Here is a 15370-nt window from a genome sequence, read left to right on the forward strand (position 1 = left end):
CGGTGAGAAGGCAGGGGGGAGAAGTCATCTCTAGGGGTGTTGGTTGTTGAGAACAGAATGCCTCAGCAAGATGGTGGTGACGGATCCAGAGCATCAACATGGTAGCACAATGGTTAGGTAGCAGGTTATAAACCCAGGGGAAATCAGAACTCTGAGGTCAAGGGGATGAATCTGGGATGCAGAAGAAGGCAAACTTATCTGAGAGTCAGATGAGAATCAGGAGACAGGGCAGAGATAAAGGTCAGGCACATGAAGAAGATGAGAGGCAAACACATGGTTTTGTCCAGAAAACAGAAGCCAGTGAAGTATCTGATGTGAGGCAGGCAAGAAATCCAAGAGACAAAAACATGATCAGGCAAAGGAGGAAACCCTGGACATACTCACACCAGTTTTTCAAAACCCCGGCACCGTCTGCCTGCCATAGAGATGGCAGATGGTGGATGATACGAGTCTGATTGGACTGAAGCACAGCAGCATACAGGTGGACCTGATGAACTTGATTGCAGAGGTGAGAGCTGAGAAAGAAAACAGAGCAGGCAGACGGGTCAGAATCATAACAATATAGGGAATTACAGTAAATAATTCAAAGGACAGTCCTTTGAAAGTCCCTCTGTATAAAGTATTGACCCAGAGGAGGTGAGTGTGAATGCATGTCACACTTTAAGAATTATAAATGTAAGAAAAAGAAAAGTCAAGAATCATGCAACATTTTTCTTTCACTTCACAAGTATACTCTACCTGTTCTCTAAAACTGGTCCATGCTTTTGTCGCCATCCCACTTCTCATTGGGATTCCTAGCAAGAGGGTTCCTGCAGAGACTCCAAAACTGCAGCTGGGATCCTGATGAAAATGTGCAGACATGAACATATTACTTCCATCCTCCACTCTCTCAATTGACTTTTCATTTCCACCAGGATTTAATTTAAAATTTCCCTCCTCAAACACCAATGCATCTCCAGAAACTCCCCACCCTGAACCAAAGAACTACTTAACCAACAAAACATAACTTGCTCACTCCATTCCATCCACACCAAACCTTCTCCACATCCCCAGAACCCAGAACTAAACTGAGGACCATGTTTCTCCACGTCTATGGGACACCATCCCTGACACCTTGAGGGGACCTCAATCAACTGACTGCTTTAACAAAGACATTTATTTTTGGCAAAATGTTTGGTTCATTTTCTTAGATATTAGTTATAATCTCTTATTTAATTAATTATTTTTATCAATAACAACTCTTTTTTTTTGTTTCCTGCCCTTTGATATCTAAATATATAACTGGCATTATAAATAAAATCTATTATTATTAATATTACATTTTATTGGTCTATCACATAAAATTCCAACAAAATAAATTTTTGTTGCCGTATTGTGAAAAAAAGTATGAAAGTCAAAGTTGTGTGAATAATTTTGCAGGGCTCTATTAACCTCATGAATGAAAGCTCTGGAGCTGCATGTTATTGCATTGTGCTTTCTGTCACTTTTGTAAAATTTACAGACTTTTGCTATCAAAGTCAGCTTAAAGGAATGGTCAGAAAATGGGTATAAAACCAACTACCAAAGTCCAAATTCTTATTTTTAAAGCCTGGAAAATGTTGCTAAAGATGAAAGCAATTTTGAAAGATTGAAAAAAAAATAGGAGTTTGTCATTTAAAAGTTTATACAGGAATGTTGTATCCATTTTTTCAGGAGATACAACATCACCTTTATGAATGGCTATTATCAGCCTGAAGGCACAGATGACCATCCATTCATCTGCTCGACGGAGAGGGAAAATGGGATGCTTCGCTGCTCTGATGTGCCTCGTCGTCGTGTGGGTCAGACCTACTGCTCACTGGGGGCTGAGGAAGCCCACTCAGAGACAGGGCTGACAGTGGACAGACCAGTGTCATGTGTGAACTGGTACCAATACTACAACCAGTGTCGGGCAGGGGAAATAAACCCCCACAAAGGAGCTATTAACTTTGATAATATTGGATTTGCATGGATTGCTATATTTCAGGTAAAATCTTTGCAGAATCTGTCTGCAGAAATTCAATTTTGTTTCTTTATTAAAGCTGCACTATGTAACTTTTATAGACAAATACTTTTTTGCATATTTGTTGAAACTGTCACTATAACTGTATGTTGTAAGACAGACAGTCTGAGAAAAAAATGTAGCTTTTCTGCCATCTCCCAGTGCTATCTAGAAATAACTCATTTGAGTCAGGAGGAGGTTATCAATGCTGTCAATCACTCTCAGGGTTGCACTGCTTACACCCTCGCTCTTATCCCCCCTTCAACTCTGCTAGCTGCACCTAGAAGAGATTGTGTGAATGCTCAGACTAGTTAGCATGGCCACCGATGACAACAAATAAACTGTTTTCCTGTTGGATTTTTCTCCACCATTAGCACATTGAGCAGCAAGTTGATTGACAGCACTAACATCTTTAGCCTTGCTCTGATTGGTTGTTTTGCTTGGTACAAGTTGAAGTGGTGCATTTCTTCAGTCAGCAATGTTATCTCAGGGAGATGGTGGAGCAATTCAAACTTTTCATACATTATTTGTCTCTTACTGTCAGGTCATGATGACAGTTTTCATAGATATGTAAGAAAAACAACAACCCTTTTTTATATAAGTCACATACTGCTGCTTTAACTTAAACTGGTTACTTTTGACTTCAGGTAATTACCCTGGAAGGTTGGGTGGACATCATGTACTACGTAATGGATGCACACTCCTTCTATAACTTCATCTACTTTATTTTTCTCATCATTGTAAGTACTAAGAAAACCACAAACACATTGACAATGCTAAACTTGTCCAAAACGATTGTTTTCTATGTTCTCCACACTATAAAAGTACCAGTGTTAAAAATCCTAGGTGTAGTCTGAAATAAAAAGTGTTTGTGTCGTTTTAACAAAACACTGTCAGTGTAGCTTCTGACATATTTGGATTTTAAATTTGAGTGTTAATTGGTCTGTTAATTGTTGCTTAAGCCATGCCTTTGTGTAACGGCTACAAAGTCCATTCTACTTTGTGTGTATTTAAAAAGCCAACAATGCAAACTGCACTCTAAAAAGTGTTTTTGGCAATAGTTCAACTAATAGACTTTTTTACATTTGTCTAACTTAATTCATTTGTTTTTTGATGACAACTTGCTTGATGTGTTCAATTAACTTAAAATTTACAAATCTAAACAAACTTAAATTAACTTAAAGGATCTTTTTACTTTGATTTTTCTTGAAACAATTGAGTTCGTTGCCAGTTTTGGATCCCATGCTTAACCAACTCAATTAATTAAGTTTATTCATCTCATTGTTTCTAATAAATAATTCAATTCTCTCTTACTTCATTCTACAGAAAGTCAACTCAAATCTTTAAGTTGTTCCGAACTAAAAATTAAAATATCCAAAATGACATTGTCACTTAAAATGCAGCTTGAATTTAAATTATTTTAAATGTATGTTGTAACATGTTATTTTAGTTTTTCAAAAATCCTGTTTTCTGAAAAATACAGAATTTTTCAGAATACAATCCGTCTTAATTAGAACCAACAGTAGAACCAACTTAATTGCTTCAATTGGTAACAAGTAAATTCAGTAAATTTATTAATTTGGTTTAACTTGACAAATTTAAGTCAGTCTTACTCAAATCATTTAGTTTACTTCAGATAAAGAAGGAAACTAATAAAGGATTACTCTTAAAAGTTTTTTGGCTCAGGCAATGTTCCTTTGAGAGTAGTTAGACAGGACAGTTGTCAAGATGTGGTGTGTGGAGGTGGTGAGCAGACACTATGAGACCCAGGTAAGACGAATGATGGTGGTTTAATGACTAACAATCCAGAAAACACACACTGTCCAAACATCTGGCATCATGGCTGAGCGGAGACCAGGGCTCAACGACGGTAGCGATTAGAGCAGGGGTGCTCAAGTCCAGTCCTGGAGAGCTACCATCCTGCAACTTTTAGTTGCAGCTTTACTCCAGTAGACCAGGCTCAGCTATGAACAGGCCTGGTAACGAGTCATTCATTTGATTCAGGTGTGTTGGAGCAGGGATGCATCTGATAGTTGCAGGATGGTAGCTCATGAGGACTGGACTTGAGCACCCGTGGATGAGAGTGTACGAATGGACACAACGTAGAGTCGACTTATGACAAATAGAGACGAGGACCCGACAAGGAAGAAAGGACACAGGTGGGATTAAATATGCAGAGGATTATCACGGAGATGAGACACACCTGGGAGCAATCAGGGGGAAGACAGGACAACGAGGAGACTCGGGGACAAGGAAAACTCAAAATCAATACACAGAAAAATACGGAATATGCCAAAAGAATGGGTAAAGAATGAGAGGGAAGACATGCAGCAAAGGTCATCAAGCCTGGAATCCAACCTGTATCAGCCACGTCAAGGACTAAGGCCTCCTTATGTCTGTTGTGCTCTACCCCTGCACCACCGCAGCACCTGGTTGGTACAGCATCTGTCCCTGGTGAAGCTTGAGTCATGACATCAGATGAGAGATACGAATGCGGCATTAAACTTTATTGTCTCAAGAAATCAATATTTCCCAAACAAGGACTATTTTTATACGAATCGGGGATTCCTTTAAATTTGTCATCTTAAACAGACTTAAGGAATTCAAATTAAAAAAAATATTAAATTGAGTTGAATAAATTTTATTTAATTACTTGTTACCAAATTAAGCAATTCAATTAAGTGGGTCCAACTCATTTCTTTTTAGAGTTTGCTAATGTCAAGCCTAAAACAGGATGTGTGGATTTGTTTTTAATTCCCTCATCCAAATTGTTTGTCGTCTCAAGAAAGCTGTACAGTTTGTGTGAAATTACCCACAAATCAAAAGATTCACCTTCTTAATTTGATTCAAGTCAAATGCTTTGAATGGGCAAATAGCCAGGTGGTAGCCATGTTGCTGCTTGGCAACATGGCTACCAATGACTCCTGGTCTGGGTTTGGCATTTGCATGTGTAAATTTTCTCCAGGTACTCCAGCTTCCTCCCACAGTCCAAAAACATGACTGTCGGGTCTATTGATCTCTCTAAATTTTCCTTAGGAGTAGGTATTACTTTTAGCATTATACAACACCATTGTAATGTTAATGTGACACCTTGTGTTGTTGAATATTTACCAATATCTTGTGTTAATTTAGCAAAAAAACGTGTGTGAATCTTTTAACGCTTTAACAAACGTTATTTTAACTCCAGTTAGCGAACATATATGAACACTTTGTTAGTTTTCAAATTAACACTGTGGGTGTTAGGGTTGTGTAATTATATCGATTCTACAATATTTATCGATTTTTTTTTTTTTCAGCTTCACATTTTTTTAACATGTCTGATTTATGACACCACAGCAGAAAGACTTCCGCCTTCCTGAGTTTCACTTTCAACTTGTGCTTAAAGTGCACATTATAAACTATACACCCGTTTTTTAAGTTGTGTTGATTGGCCAAGTGAAACCAGAGTTATGCTAAAATAAGTAAACCGTGTTTTTCCAAATGTCAGAGAAATATCAAAATTTGGCTTTTCTGGGAACGTGAAAGGGAATGAACTTCCAAACGTAAAAAATGAAATGCAACATTGAATTCCCTTGTTATTGGAAATTTCAGATCTTCAACAAATATTTATGGGCTGTATTTTGTTGCAAAGAAACAAAGTAATGTAAAGTTGCGTAAATAACCATGAAAGAGAAGCGAAACAGAGTGGAGGCGCGGAAGAAGTAGCAGCAAAAGCAGTGAGATCGCAAAATTAATCCAAAGTTTGGATATTGGAATGATCAGTGGTATCCACTTAGTAATTAGTTTTTAGCTTAATGATTGCATTTTCATGCTAATAATGTTCTAAAATTATTTTGCTTGCAACTTTTTTCACTTCAGTTTAAGAAATGTGCAGTATATCTTGTCATCCTAAATTATAAAAACTACCTGTTTTGAATATTTGAGGGTTTCACAATGAAAAAATTTAAATTTTTCAAAATCTGATTTTATATTTTTTCTGTGACATGTTGAGAGTCTAGAGACTGATAATCTCCCCACTCTCTGGATCACTGTTGAAATTTTGAGTTTTATGTCAAATCCACATGAATTAAATAACAGAAACTAATTTTCTCAACGGATCTTTGATTCATTTTGTCCAGCTGTAGACTGTAAGTCTCTGTCCAATCAGAGCCAGGTATTGTATAGTTGTGATTTTAATTAGTTTTCAGATAAGTTAATACAATCCAAGTAAATAGAACAGTGACAAAATGTCACCAAAATCACTCTGTCCCTCTAAAATATTTCAGAAAATTTCAAATTGTAACATTTGCCTTATATTGTGATGTATATTGTATCCTGAGCAGAATATTCTGTATCATAGCGTATTGTGAGGTTATTGTATCACTACAGCCCTTGTGGGTGTTAAATTAACACCAACTTTTTTACTGTGCAGGTGGGCTCCTTCTTTATGATCAACCTGTGCCTGGTTGTCATCGCCACCCAGTTTTCTGAAACAAAACAGAGAGAACATGCCTTAATGAAATCAGAGCAGCGCGCCCGGCAGCTCCACCAATCATCTTCCACACTGGCCAGCGACAGTCAGCCCGGAAGTTGCTACGAAGAGATCATCCGCTACCTGGCCCACCTGGGTCGGAAGGCATGGCGCAGGCTGTCACGCTGGATCGCTTGGACTCGCCTGCGTCTCCGCTGCTCCTGCATCTGCCAGAAAGAGGCTCGAGGGAGCGGAGTCGGGGAGATGAATGGACTTGCCAACCGGCACTCGGGCCATGCCCCCAATGATTTATCACACCTTCATCGAGTTTATCATCTCCATCACCAGCAGCATCTCCATCATCAGCTGCAGCAACCACAGCCGCAGCCGCAGCTGGCCGTCAGCAACAGAGGGACCAGCTTTAATTATCCCTTCATATCGTCCCGTCTCAGTCACTTGGATGAAAAGGACCGGGACCAGAAGAGGACGGTTGCTATGGATACCATCAACAGACCGCCACAGCTGGTGCCTGAGCATGGTGAGTGGATTGAGTGTGTTTTTTATGTTTGAGTTATTGCATGATACTGAGAAGTATCATGCTTCTCAGTCCACCTGGCTTGATGATGAAATCCTCCACCTGGACTAAAAAGTCCAGGTGGAGGATTTCAAAAAAAAGAATGTTTATACCAATAATTTATCTATGTTGTCGTTGCCGCGACAACCTTCCTTCACTCTCTACTCTCTCAGTCACTACTTCCTCTTCTGAGAGAGGAGATGTGCTACCATCTCTCCATCTAACGGGTGAGTTGAGTTTCCTAAATCTGCTGGGATTTACCCTATCCAGAACTGAAGTAAACTGTTGAAGCTGGCATGGAGAAAGGATTCGCCTGGTTACTGACGGCCTACATCCAGATGTCTCACCCTTCTTCCCCCTGTGAATTAGCCAGACTGAACAGCCTGCAGCCAACTGGTTCCACAGGGCACATCTGTTAACGGTCGCTCCTTCTCTTTATTACAACTTGCACTTGTTACTGAATCAGGTTGGTTTTAGTGACTCTGGCGAGTCCCAAAGATGTTTTAGATTTGGGCTAAAGCAACCTATAAAACATTTCCTAGTTTTCTTCCCCAGAATCAAACATCACAGCTATTTTACTACCATCAAAGAACTTTGAGGTGACTCGTTAATTGTATGTCCACAACATCTTTTAGATTTTCTTTATGCTAAATATTTTTATTAGTAAAGCAATTTTGCAAGGGTCAGTACAGCTTAATTCAGTAGCACAAATAATCAAATAAGTAAAATCAATCATCTAGCTTGTCTTCCCTAACGCTGACACTAAGAACTAAAACGGGAACCTTTGAGAGAGACGGACGAAGTTTGGTGTCTCGAACCCCAGAACTGGCTTGATGATGAAGAAGGGTGTTGCAGCAAGAGGAAGAGGTTGATTGATGAAGGCAGGGATCTCTGTTGGTCTGATGAGCTTTCGTCATCCATGGTGAGGTCACACAGGACTTGGGTCTTTATCTTTGCCTTGATCTTCATCTTTGTCTTTGGGGTCTGAACCCAGCTGGTGAGAGAAGTGCGATTTGAAGCCACATGTTGCGGGGCTGACAGATTGGTCCCGTGCGCAGGACAGTCTTCGGCTCTGTGGCCCCGGCTCTTCTTCAGCTGTCCGTCTCGGTCTTGACTCGAAGCTGCCTGGAGGATCCAACCAAAGATTCCTCTTTTGCTCTCCCCTTATATAGGGTTTAAACCCGCTTTCGGTGCATTTGCATTGGCTAACACTGTTGCTGTGCTTATTTCATTGGCTGACTGCTTGGACAGATGAACTGTCTTAGAGACCTTTTGTCCTGATGTCTTGGCTAATGTCTCAGGGTGAAACCAAAACCAAACTCAAAACACCCCACTTCCCAACAACTTTACATGTTTTACAGGGCAAAGTAGTGTCAGCTATTGTAACAGACAATACAAGGCATGTTAGGTGACGAAGAAAATGTACATCAATTTTTTATCTACTTCAGCAATAAATAAAAAGTATTTCTGGGGCACTTTCCATATTTATGAAACAGAGCAGAAATTCTCAGTAGATCATAGAATGCATTACTGGTGCTTCTTAAGATAGTGTTCTTCTCCTCAGCAAGCGTTCGAGAAGTCCTACTGGAAGAGAAGTCGACATTATCTGTAGACACAGAGCACTGAATGAATATATTGGTCTATATCTGCCTTCAGTGAATCACAAATTTGTTGAAACTGCAATGATAAGTGCAGCCCTTATACTACATAAATGTTTGTCATCAGAGCATTCCTCCTGAGCGGTTTCTTAATGAATTCTGCTAAACTCTTAGCTCACCCCGGAACGTGCATGTTTATATATACACACACAAACATTGACGCCCACACACACACACACGCATGCACACACACACACGCACGCACGCACACGCACGCACCTTGTTTTTTGTTTCTGTCCAGTCATTCTACCTGACCCCAACATTTATGGACTGAAAATAGTCTCAAAATATCTGTGTGTCTAAAAATATTTGTGGGTTGGGGTCAGCTTCGGGGTTAGCTTTGTCTATTTCGTCACCCTGACCCTAAGCTTTAGATGAAGTTCCTTTAGAATTATAGCAGTTCTCTCAGCTGCTTTCCTACGACTTCTACCCCAGGTTGTCGGTTATGCACTGGCTGGTTTGCTGTTGTGACAGCCTGCGTTTTCATATGATTAGTTGAACAGTGTTGAGATTTTCAATGTTTTGGGGATGTTGTTTAATAAACAGATTTTTTTTTTTTTATATTCCATGTTTCTGAATTGTAATAAAAGTATCATCAACTTTACAAACTGCATTTGCTTGTGAGTAAACTTAGTAAATCAGCAGAGGATTAAACACCTATTCCCCCATCCACAGAAGGAAATGGGGCCTGACTCATGACGTTTGAGCATTATTATACAAGTCTTACATCCCATCCTCTCTGCTGTGTGCACAGGAGTGTCTGCTGGTTATCCCTCTCTTCTTCTGCCTGGTGAAGCCTCTGGAGATTCCTTGGTATGTCCTTACTGCGTCTACTACAACCAACTCAGTGAACATCCAGATGAGCAGCCGGAAGCCCCTCTTCACGGAAACTCATGCCGCATCGACAACCTGTGTCACAATGATTGTCCATGCCAGTGTAACAGCCCACAGCAATCTGAGCCAAAGACAAGCATTTGGAAATGCTGTTGGCTGAGACTCCGAAACAAGTTAGAACTTATTGTCAGCAGCAGATACTTCAGCAGAGGAATTATGATTGCCATCCTCATTAACACGCTGTCAATGGGCATAGAGTACCACGAGCAGGTGAGCCATTAGACTGCTAGCATGTTTGTGTTAACGTGCACGACTTGGTGCGTATTTCCCTCACACCTAATGTGACTCCTGTCTGATTGATTGCTGTGGGTGGGAAAGTCAACAAATTTACCCTCCAATCAAAACTTACAGCACCCAGCATATGGGATCTCAACACCAGTGTTCATGCTGGGTTGTGTGTGGGTGTATGCAGGCATGTATGAGGAGATGGGGAAACTCATAAGACCTCCAGTGTTAATTAAAGTGTGACCCTGGGAAAAGAGTGAGACACTGAGTAGAGCGGAAATAGAGATGAGTCGCAGGAGAAGGCAGGAGTGAAGGGAAGAATCAGGTGGAGGAGGACCGGCCTGACATTCTGATTGGCTGAATTCATCGACAGACTGGAAAACAAGGGAAGATTTCATTCGCCAGTCAGCCTATTCCCTGACACATCTGAATGGCCATAACATTCTGAATGTTGAATATTTAACAATAAGAGCCTAGATAGTCAGACATGGCTCACAGCTATGTGATGAAATAACTTCACTAAATGTGTGAATAAAACCTATTTTTTAGTTACTAATTAAAAACTTTACTCTTAAAAATGTACAAATCTCCAAGTATTGCAGTTCAGGAAAACACCTCAGAGAAGTTTTAATCTTCTGTGAGCAGCATTATGTTAGGTGAGCATTACTGGGCATGCTCAGAATCCAGGTGCATGTTTACGTGGCATTGCTGCTTTGCATAATCTGTGAGAAAAATCCATGGCTGTGTTAATGGAAGTAAGAACGTGTTACTGTGACAAAGCGTCCTGCTCATGTGTCTGGTTTGAAATTGACACTTTTTCTCCTACTTAGAGTTAATCATCATGATTAATAAAACAGTAAAAAAATAATCGTGTGAAAGCTCTATCACAGCAAAACAGTGTTTTCATGATTTTTCAGTAATTACAAATTTGACATCTTAATTTTTCACTCAGCAGCCTATTGGCAATTAGCATGATTACAATGATTAGTGCAGCTGGCATTACAAAGACGTACATTAACTGCAAAATTTCTGAAAGGGTACTGGCATTGCCATGTTTTGGCCAAGATTGTTTGCTCCATCAAGGAATCTGTGTTTGGTTCTCAACCACTGACATCATAAAGCATAGAAACAAGTTATTGTTTTTTAACACTTCAGTGATATTGAAAATAACTGTTGGCTGTGACCAAGACATCCTGGTAGATATTAATATAGCACATTAATTGGTCAGAAAAGCAACTCATTTGCTTGCTGTGTTCTGGCCTCATTAAAGCTGAAATAGACAGATTCCAATCACTAAACTATTTTTCTGAAGATCTCCAATATAAACACCTTATAAATTATATACTTATCACAACTAATGAGAAAATTTGTGGTTGGTCTTTATAAAAAACAAACAAAAACTCAATGCTTCTTGACCATATTACCTGTTGTCCTGTGTATTTTCTTACGAATGGTCCCACATTTGTAATGAAAATGCATTTATGATCTGACCAACAGAAGTGAATATGTGGGTTGCACCTTTACGGAATATTTTCCATATTTGACAATTTTTTTTTTTTTTTTAAATACAATTTTTATCAGTTTTGTTTTCACAAGCAGAGAAAATAGAACATTGTACTCTGTGCTGTCTATCACCTTATACAAGTATGTGATAAGGAAGAGAAACAAAAAGAATCCATTTTTACGCTGCTTTGGACACTGTTCTGCCTTGGATATTAACAGTATTGACAAAAATAAAACCATCTTAACTGCATTTCAATCTGGAGAGACTCAGAGAAAAGGGAAACTATTAGAAGAGTTTATTGACATACAAAACTAGAATCTTTGGCGTTCTGGCCCTGTCTGAGGTAATCAATTATCGCAAAATTTGCGAAGGGCTTGGATTCTGGATGCTGCATGGAACGTCATCCCCCAAAAAGAGATCGAGGCCGGGGCCAAGGCTGGAGAGACAGAGACAGAAAGCACTAAAGGAGAAGAGGTGCGCTAGCTTAGCTGGAGAGGTTCGGACCAAACTGAGGGAAGTGAGGTGACAATGCCAGGTTCAAGAAAGCATTCAGATACTGCTCGGACCAATGTCCCCCAAAATAAGGCCAAGGTTGAAGGATAGATGATGGAAAGGTAAAGGGGGAGAGGAGTTGAGCTGACTCTAGCCTGCAGGATTAGATTCAAACAGAAGGAGATGGCATGACAGTGATGGGAGGAGAAGAGAGAGAAGGGAGGGCAAAGGTCAGCAGGGGACAAAGCGGGGAGAGGGACATAGAACGCAGGGCAGGACGCGAGGCAGGACATAGGAGGATGAGTACCGGCTAAGGATGTAGCAGGGAGAGGGTTGAGGGAACGCTGAAAAAGCCAGCTAAGGATGCAACGGGGCATAGGGGCATAAAAGGACAGGGTGAGGGAAATATAGGAATAATGATGAAAGGGAACCAGCGAGGGCAGCTGCAGCACTAGGACAAAGGGGTGCTGGTTAAAAGGCCAGCTGAGGATGATGCAAGGCATGAAATAATAGGATGCACTGGGCGAGGAATATAGGGATGATGGTAAGTAGGGACCACCAAGGAATACTGTAGGACAAAGGGTGAGGGGTTGCTGGTTGAAACCAGCAGAGAACGCAGTGTGGCATGGAGTAGAGCAGATGGAAAAGGTTTGGGATAAGTCCGTAAAAAGGGGCCAGCAGGGGTTGCTGTTGGGCAAGGGATGAGGGTATGCTGGATATGAGGGTATGCTGGATAAAAGGCCAGTGGGGCTGGGGATGTTCCAGGGCTTGAAGTGATGGGGTGCCAGGAGAAAAGGGCCAACTGGGGGTGCTGATGGGTAAGGGATGAGGGTATGCTGGTTTAAAGGCCAGCGGGGAGCTGCAGTCGTTCTGAGGAATGAAGTGATGGGATGTCGAGAGAGGAGGGCCAGCTGGGGAAGGATCAGAAAGGATAGAGGTGAGAGAGAAAAGAGCTAGCTAAACATTTACTAAATTAAAGGATAATACTTAGGAGGGAGAACTTAATGGGGGTATAGACAACTTCTTGTAGAAGCGAAACTGGGGTAGGAATTAGACTCACAATGAAACGATTGAAAGAGAATGGCAATAGATGAGAATGCTGCAGAAACTTAAAATAAGAAATATGAAAGGGGAAGGTAGCGTTGCAGCATGGAGAGGGAGTGCATACTAAAATAAAGTATGAAAACCACCTCCAGTGAATTGCACAGTGGTTACCTAGGCACTGAGGGAACATTGAGCTGAGAGCACCGATGAGAGTTCTGGGCGTATATACGAAGAATATGCTGATAAAGACCAACGTCCAAGGTACTGGAGGGACATGAAGGGAATTCCCTGGATGTCAGCGGACATAGCCGCCACCAATTCTAAATGAGTGGCCAGAGAAATGACTGGGAGGGAGGTTGATCCCGCTGAGGAGCAGTCTGAGATGTTTGAGGAACCAGGTAGCGGTATGGGGATGCCTTCAGGGATGAGGAAGAGGGTTTGGGAGGAGAAGCTACTCTTGCGTCAGAGGAGAGCGAATTCAAACATAGCTAAAAAAGGCATTGCGTGCAACGACAATGGAGCAGGTGCCTTTGGATTTGGAGTGCTTCAAGGATAGACTGTAGAAATCTGGGTGGAACATGAGGTCCAAGATGGCTAAGTCTCTGGAGGGGATGAAGTGATTAGTAGGAGTAGAGAATTCCCCCAAATGGAGGAGTCCATAGAAAGCGAGAAGGAATGAGCTTGCGAGGAGAGATTTGAGATGGGGAGAAAAAGGGCTTGAATGGAGAGAAACGAGTAGATCCTTCAAAATGGGGAGAGTGATGGGTTTGCGGCCATCAAGGAGTACAGGACACTGATTAGTTTAGCCTTTCAGCAGAAGCTTAATTACATGATTGGAAAAAAGACCAAGAGAAGGGTTAGACTGATGAAGTTGATAAAAGAAATTAATCCCGGCTAGGAGACTACGAATGTATGAATGCTTAGAGCGAAAATGGACGAAACAGTCAGAAACGCAACGACAGTGTTTATGAGGACTGGAAAGAGGGGAACCCCATGAGATAGGCAGAATTTACTGAATTTGAGTCAGGCGAAGGAGTATGATTTGAGCGTGGAAGGGGCTAGACCACTTTTGATACATACTCTTGCAGATCAGAGCAAAGGTCGAAGAGAAAGGGGACTCAATTCAGGACTCTAACTTTTTTGACGGACCTGCGGATTTTCTCTTTGGAGATGGGGACGCTGACGTGGCTAAAAAATTATTTTGAAGGGGTCAGTAATATCAGCTTTAGCCAGCCATGTGCCGTGCCCAACAGATAATAAGCGAGATAGCATTATCCACTGTAGCATAGTAAAGAGAAAAGGGGGCTTAGGGATGAGACTATTAATGCTAGGGTGGGGGCCGGAATGGGACGCAGAAAGATCCAAAATGAGGCGTTTTATTCTGGAATATTTCCAGGGAGCGGTGCCGAAGGGATTAACATGAAAAAGGGGGGAGGGGAGGTAATCGAAGGGGCCGATAACATAGCCCTTAGAAACCTCTTTCGGTAGCAACTGTGAAACTGTTGACAGGTCGTGCAGAGCTGATTACAGGTTAGGAATAACAAGGGGAGAAGCAAGGTAGCGAGGGATGCTGATTACAAAGCCCTGAGAGAGCCCGGTAATGACAAAGTTAACAAATGTACGATTGGGTTGGCCTAACAAAGAGAAGCTAATTCAGAAACAAAGATGGGAGTAGAGAGGTAACAGGAAACTAATTCTTGGAACCTCGACGGCTTTTGCTGTGGAATGGACGGTGGGACATACAGACTTTGGATTAGCATCTCTGCAGAGACTACATATGTGGAGAAAAGAACAGTTGGGAAATGAGCAAATGCTTTCATTGAAATTATTGCAGATGGGCATGTTGTTGAATACCTGCACTTTACTCCCCTGACAGTCGAACGAATCGAGACTTAGGAGGGACTGTGGGGGCGCAGCGGCAGTGAGATTGGGTTTGAACGGGAGAGAAGGACAAAAGGTGCTCTGATGGCTGGTGGAACCACACTGGAAGCATGAAATGGATTGCTTGAGCATGATGAGGATTTCTATATCTAAGATGGACCCATCAAGACGATGACCAGAATGGGAAAGAACTGTGGCAGCTTTGGCAGCAAAAGCTTTATGATACTGATAAAACAGGGATCGGCCTTAACGCATGTGGAGGTCAGCAATTAGAGCCAAAGTAGGTGTCTAATTCAACTCTTAGGTCAGGATAAAGAGAGCATATGACGTCTCTATAGACACTGAAAGCAGCTACAAATTGGCCAATTGACAGATCCTTCGTGAGACGGGGATCCGAAGATTTAAGATTGGCTGAAAACTTTTCAGATGAGGCGACACATTGGTTGACTTCTGGGAAGGGCAGGAGGATGAAGCCAGGTTGACGTACTGTCCCTGAAGTATCTTAGACCGGAGCTTGGAAGAGATGTGGGAGCATTGAGGCGTGTAGGACATGCCTGATAACAAAAAAGGGGGATGGAGGGGTGAAACTAAAACTAAAGTAAAAGGAAGGGAGAAACAAAAGGAAAAC

The 15370-nt window shown here is 41.5% G+C and overlaps 2 protein-coding genes across 6 annotated transcripts in view; both read left to right on the forward strand.

Moving 5' to 3' along the window:
* The window catches only part of LOC129353719 (protein kinase C beta type-like), a 189418-nt gene extending 181655 nt beyond the window's left edge, over positions 1 to 7763 (forward strand). Inside the window, exon 15 of the mRNA XM_055023073.1 lies at positions 7315 to 7763. Coding sequence (XP_054879048.1) covers positions 7315 to 7320 — 6 coding nt within the window. The 3' untranslated portion in view covers positions 7321 to 7763. The remainder of the gene's footprint in view (positions 1 to 7314) is intronic.
* The window catches only part of LOC129353716 (voltage-dependent T-type calcium channel subunit alpha-1H-like), a 131847-nt gene that overhangs the window by 34561 nt on the left and 81916 nt on the right, over positions 1 to 15370 (forward strand). For all 5 annotated transcript variants that reach the window (XM_055023062.1, XM_055023061.1, XM_055023060.1 and 2 more), the window contains 4 exons: positions 1693 to 2005; positions 2668 to 2760; positions 6432 to 7008; positions 9457 to 9806. In XM_055023062.1, coding sequence (XP_054879037.1) covers positions 1693 to 2005; positions 2668 to 2760; positions 6432 to 7008; positions 9457 to 9806 — 1333 coding nt within the window. The remainder of the gene's footprint in view (positions 1 to 1692; positions 2006 to 2667; positions 2761 to 6431; positions 7009 to 9456; positions 9807 to 15370) is intronic.

Source organism: Poeciliopsis prolifica, unplaced genomic scaffold, assembly GCF_027474105.1.
Source record: "Poeciliopsis prolifica strain line A6 unplaced genomic scaffold, Auburn_PproV2 SCAFFOLD095, whole genome shotgun sequence".
Lineage (NCBI taxonomy): Eukaryota > Metazoa > Chordata > Actinopteri > Cyprinodontiformes > Poeciliidae > Poeciliopsis > Poeciliopsis prolifica.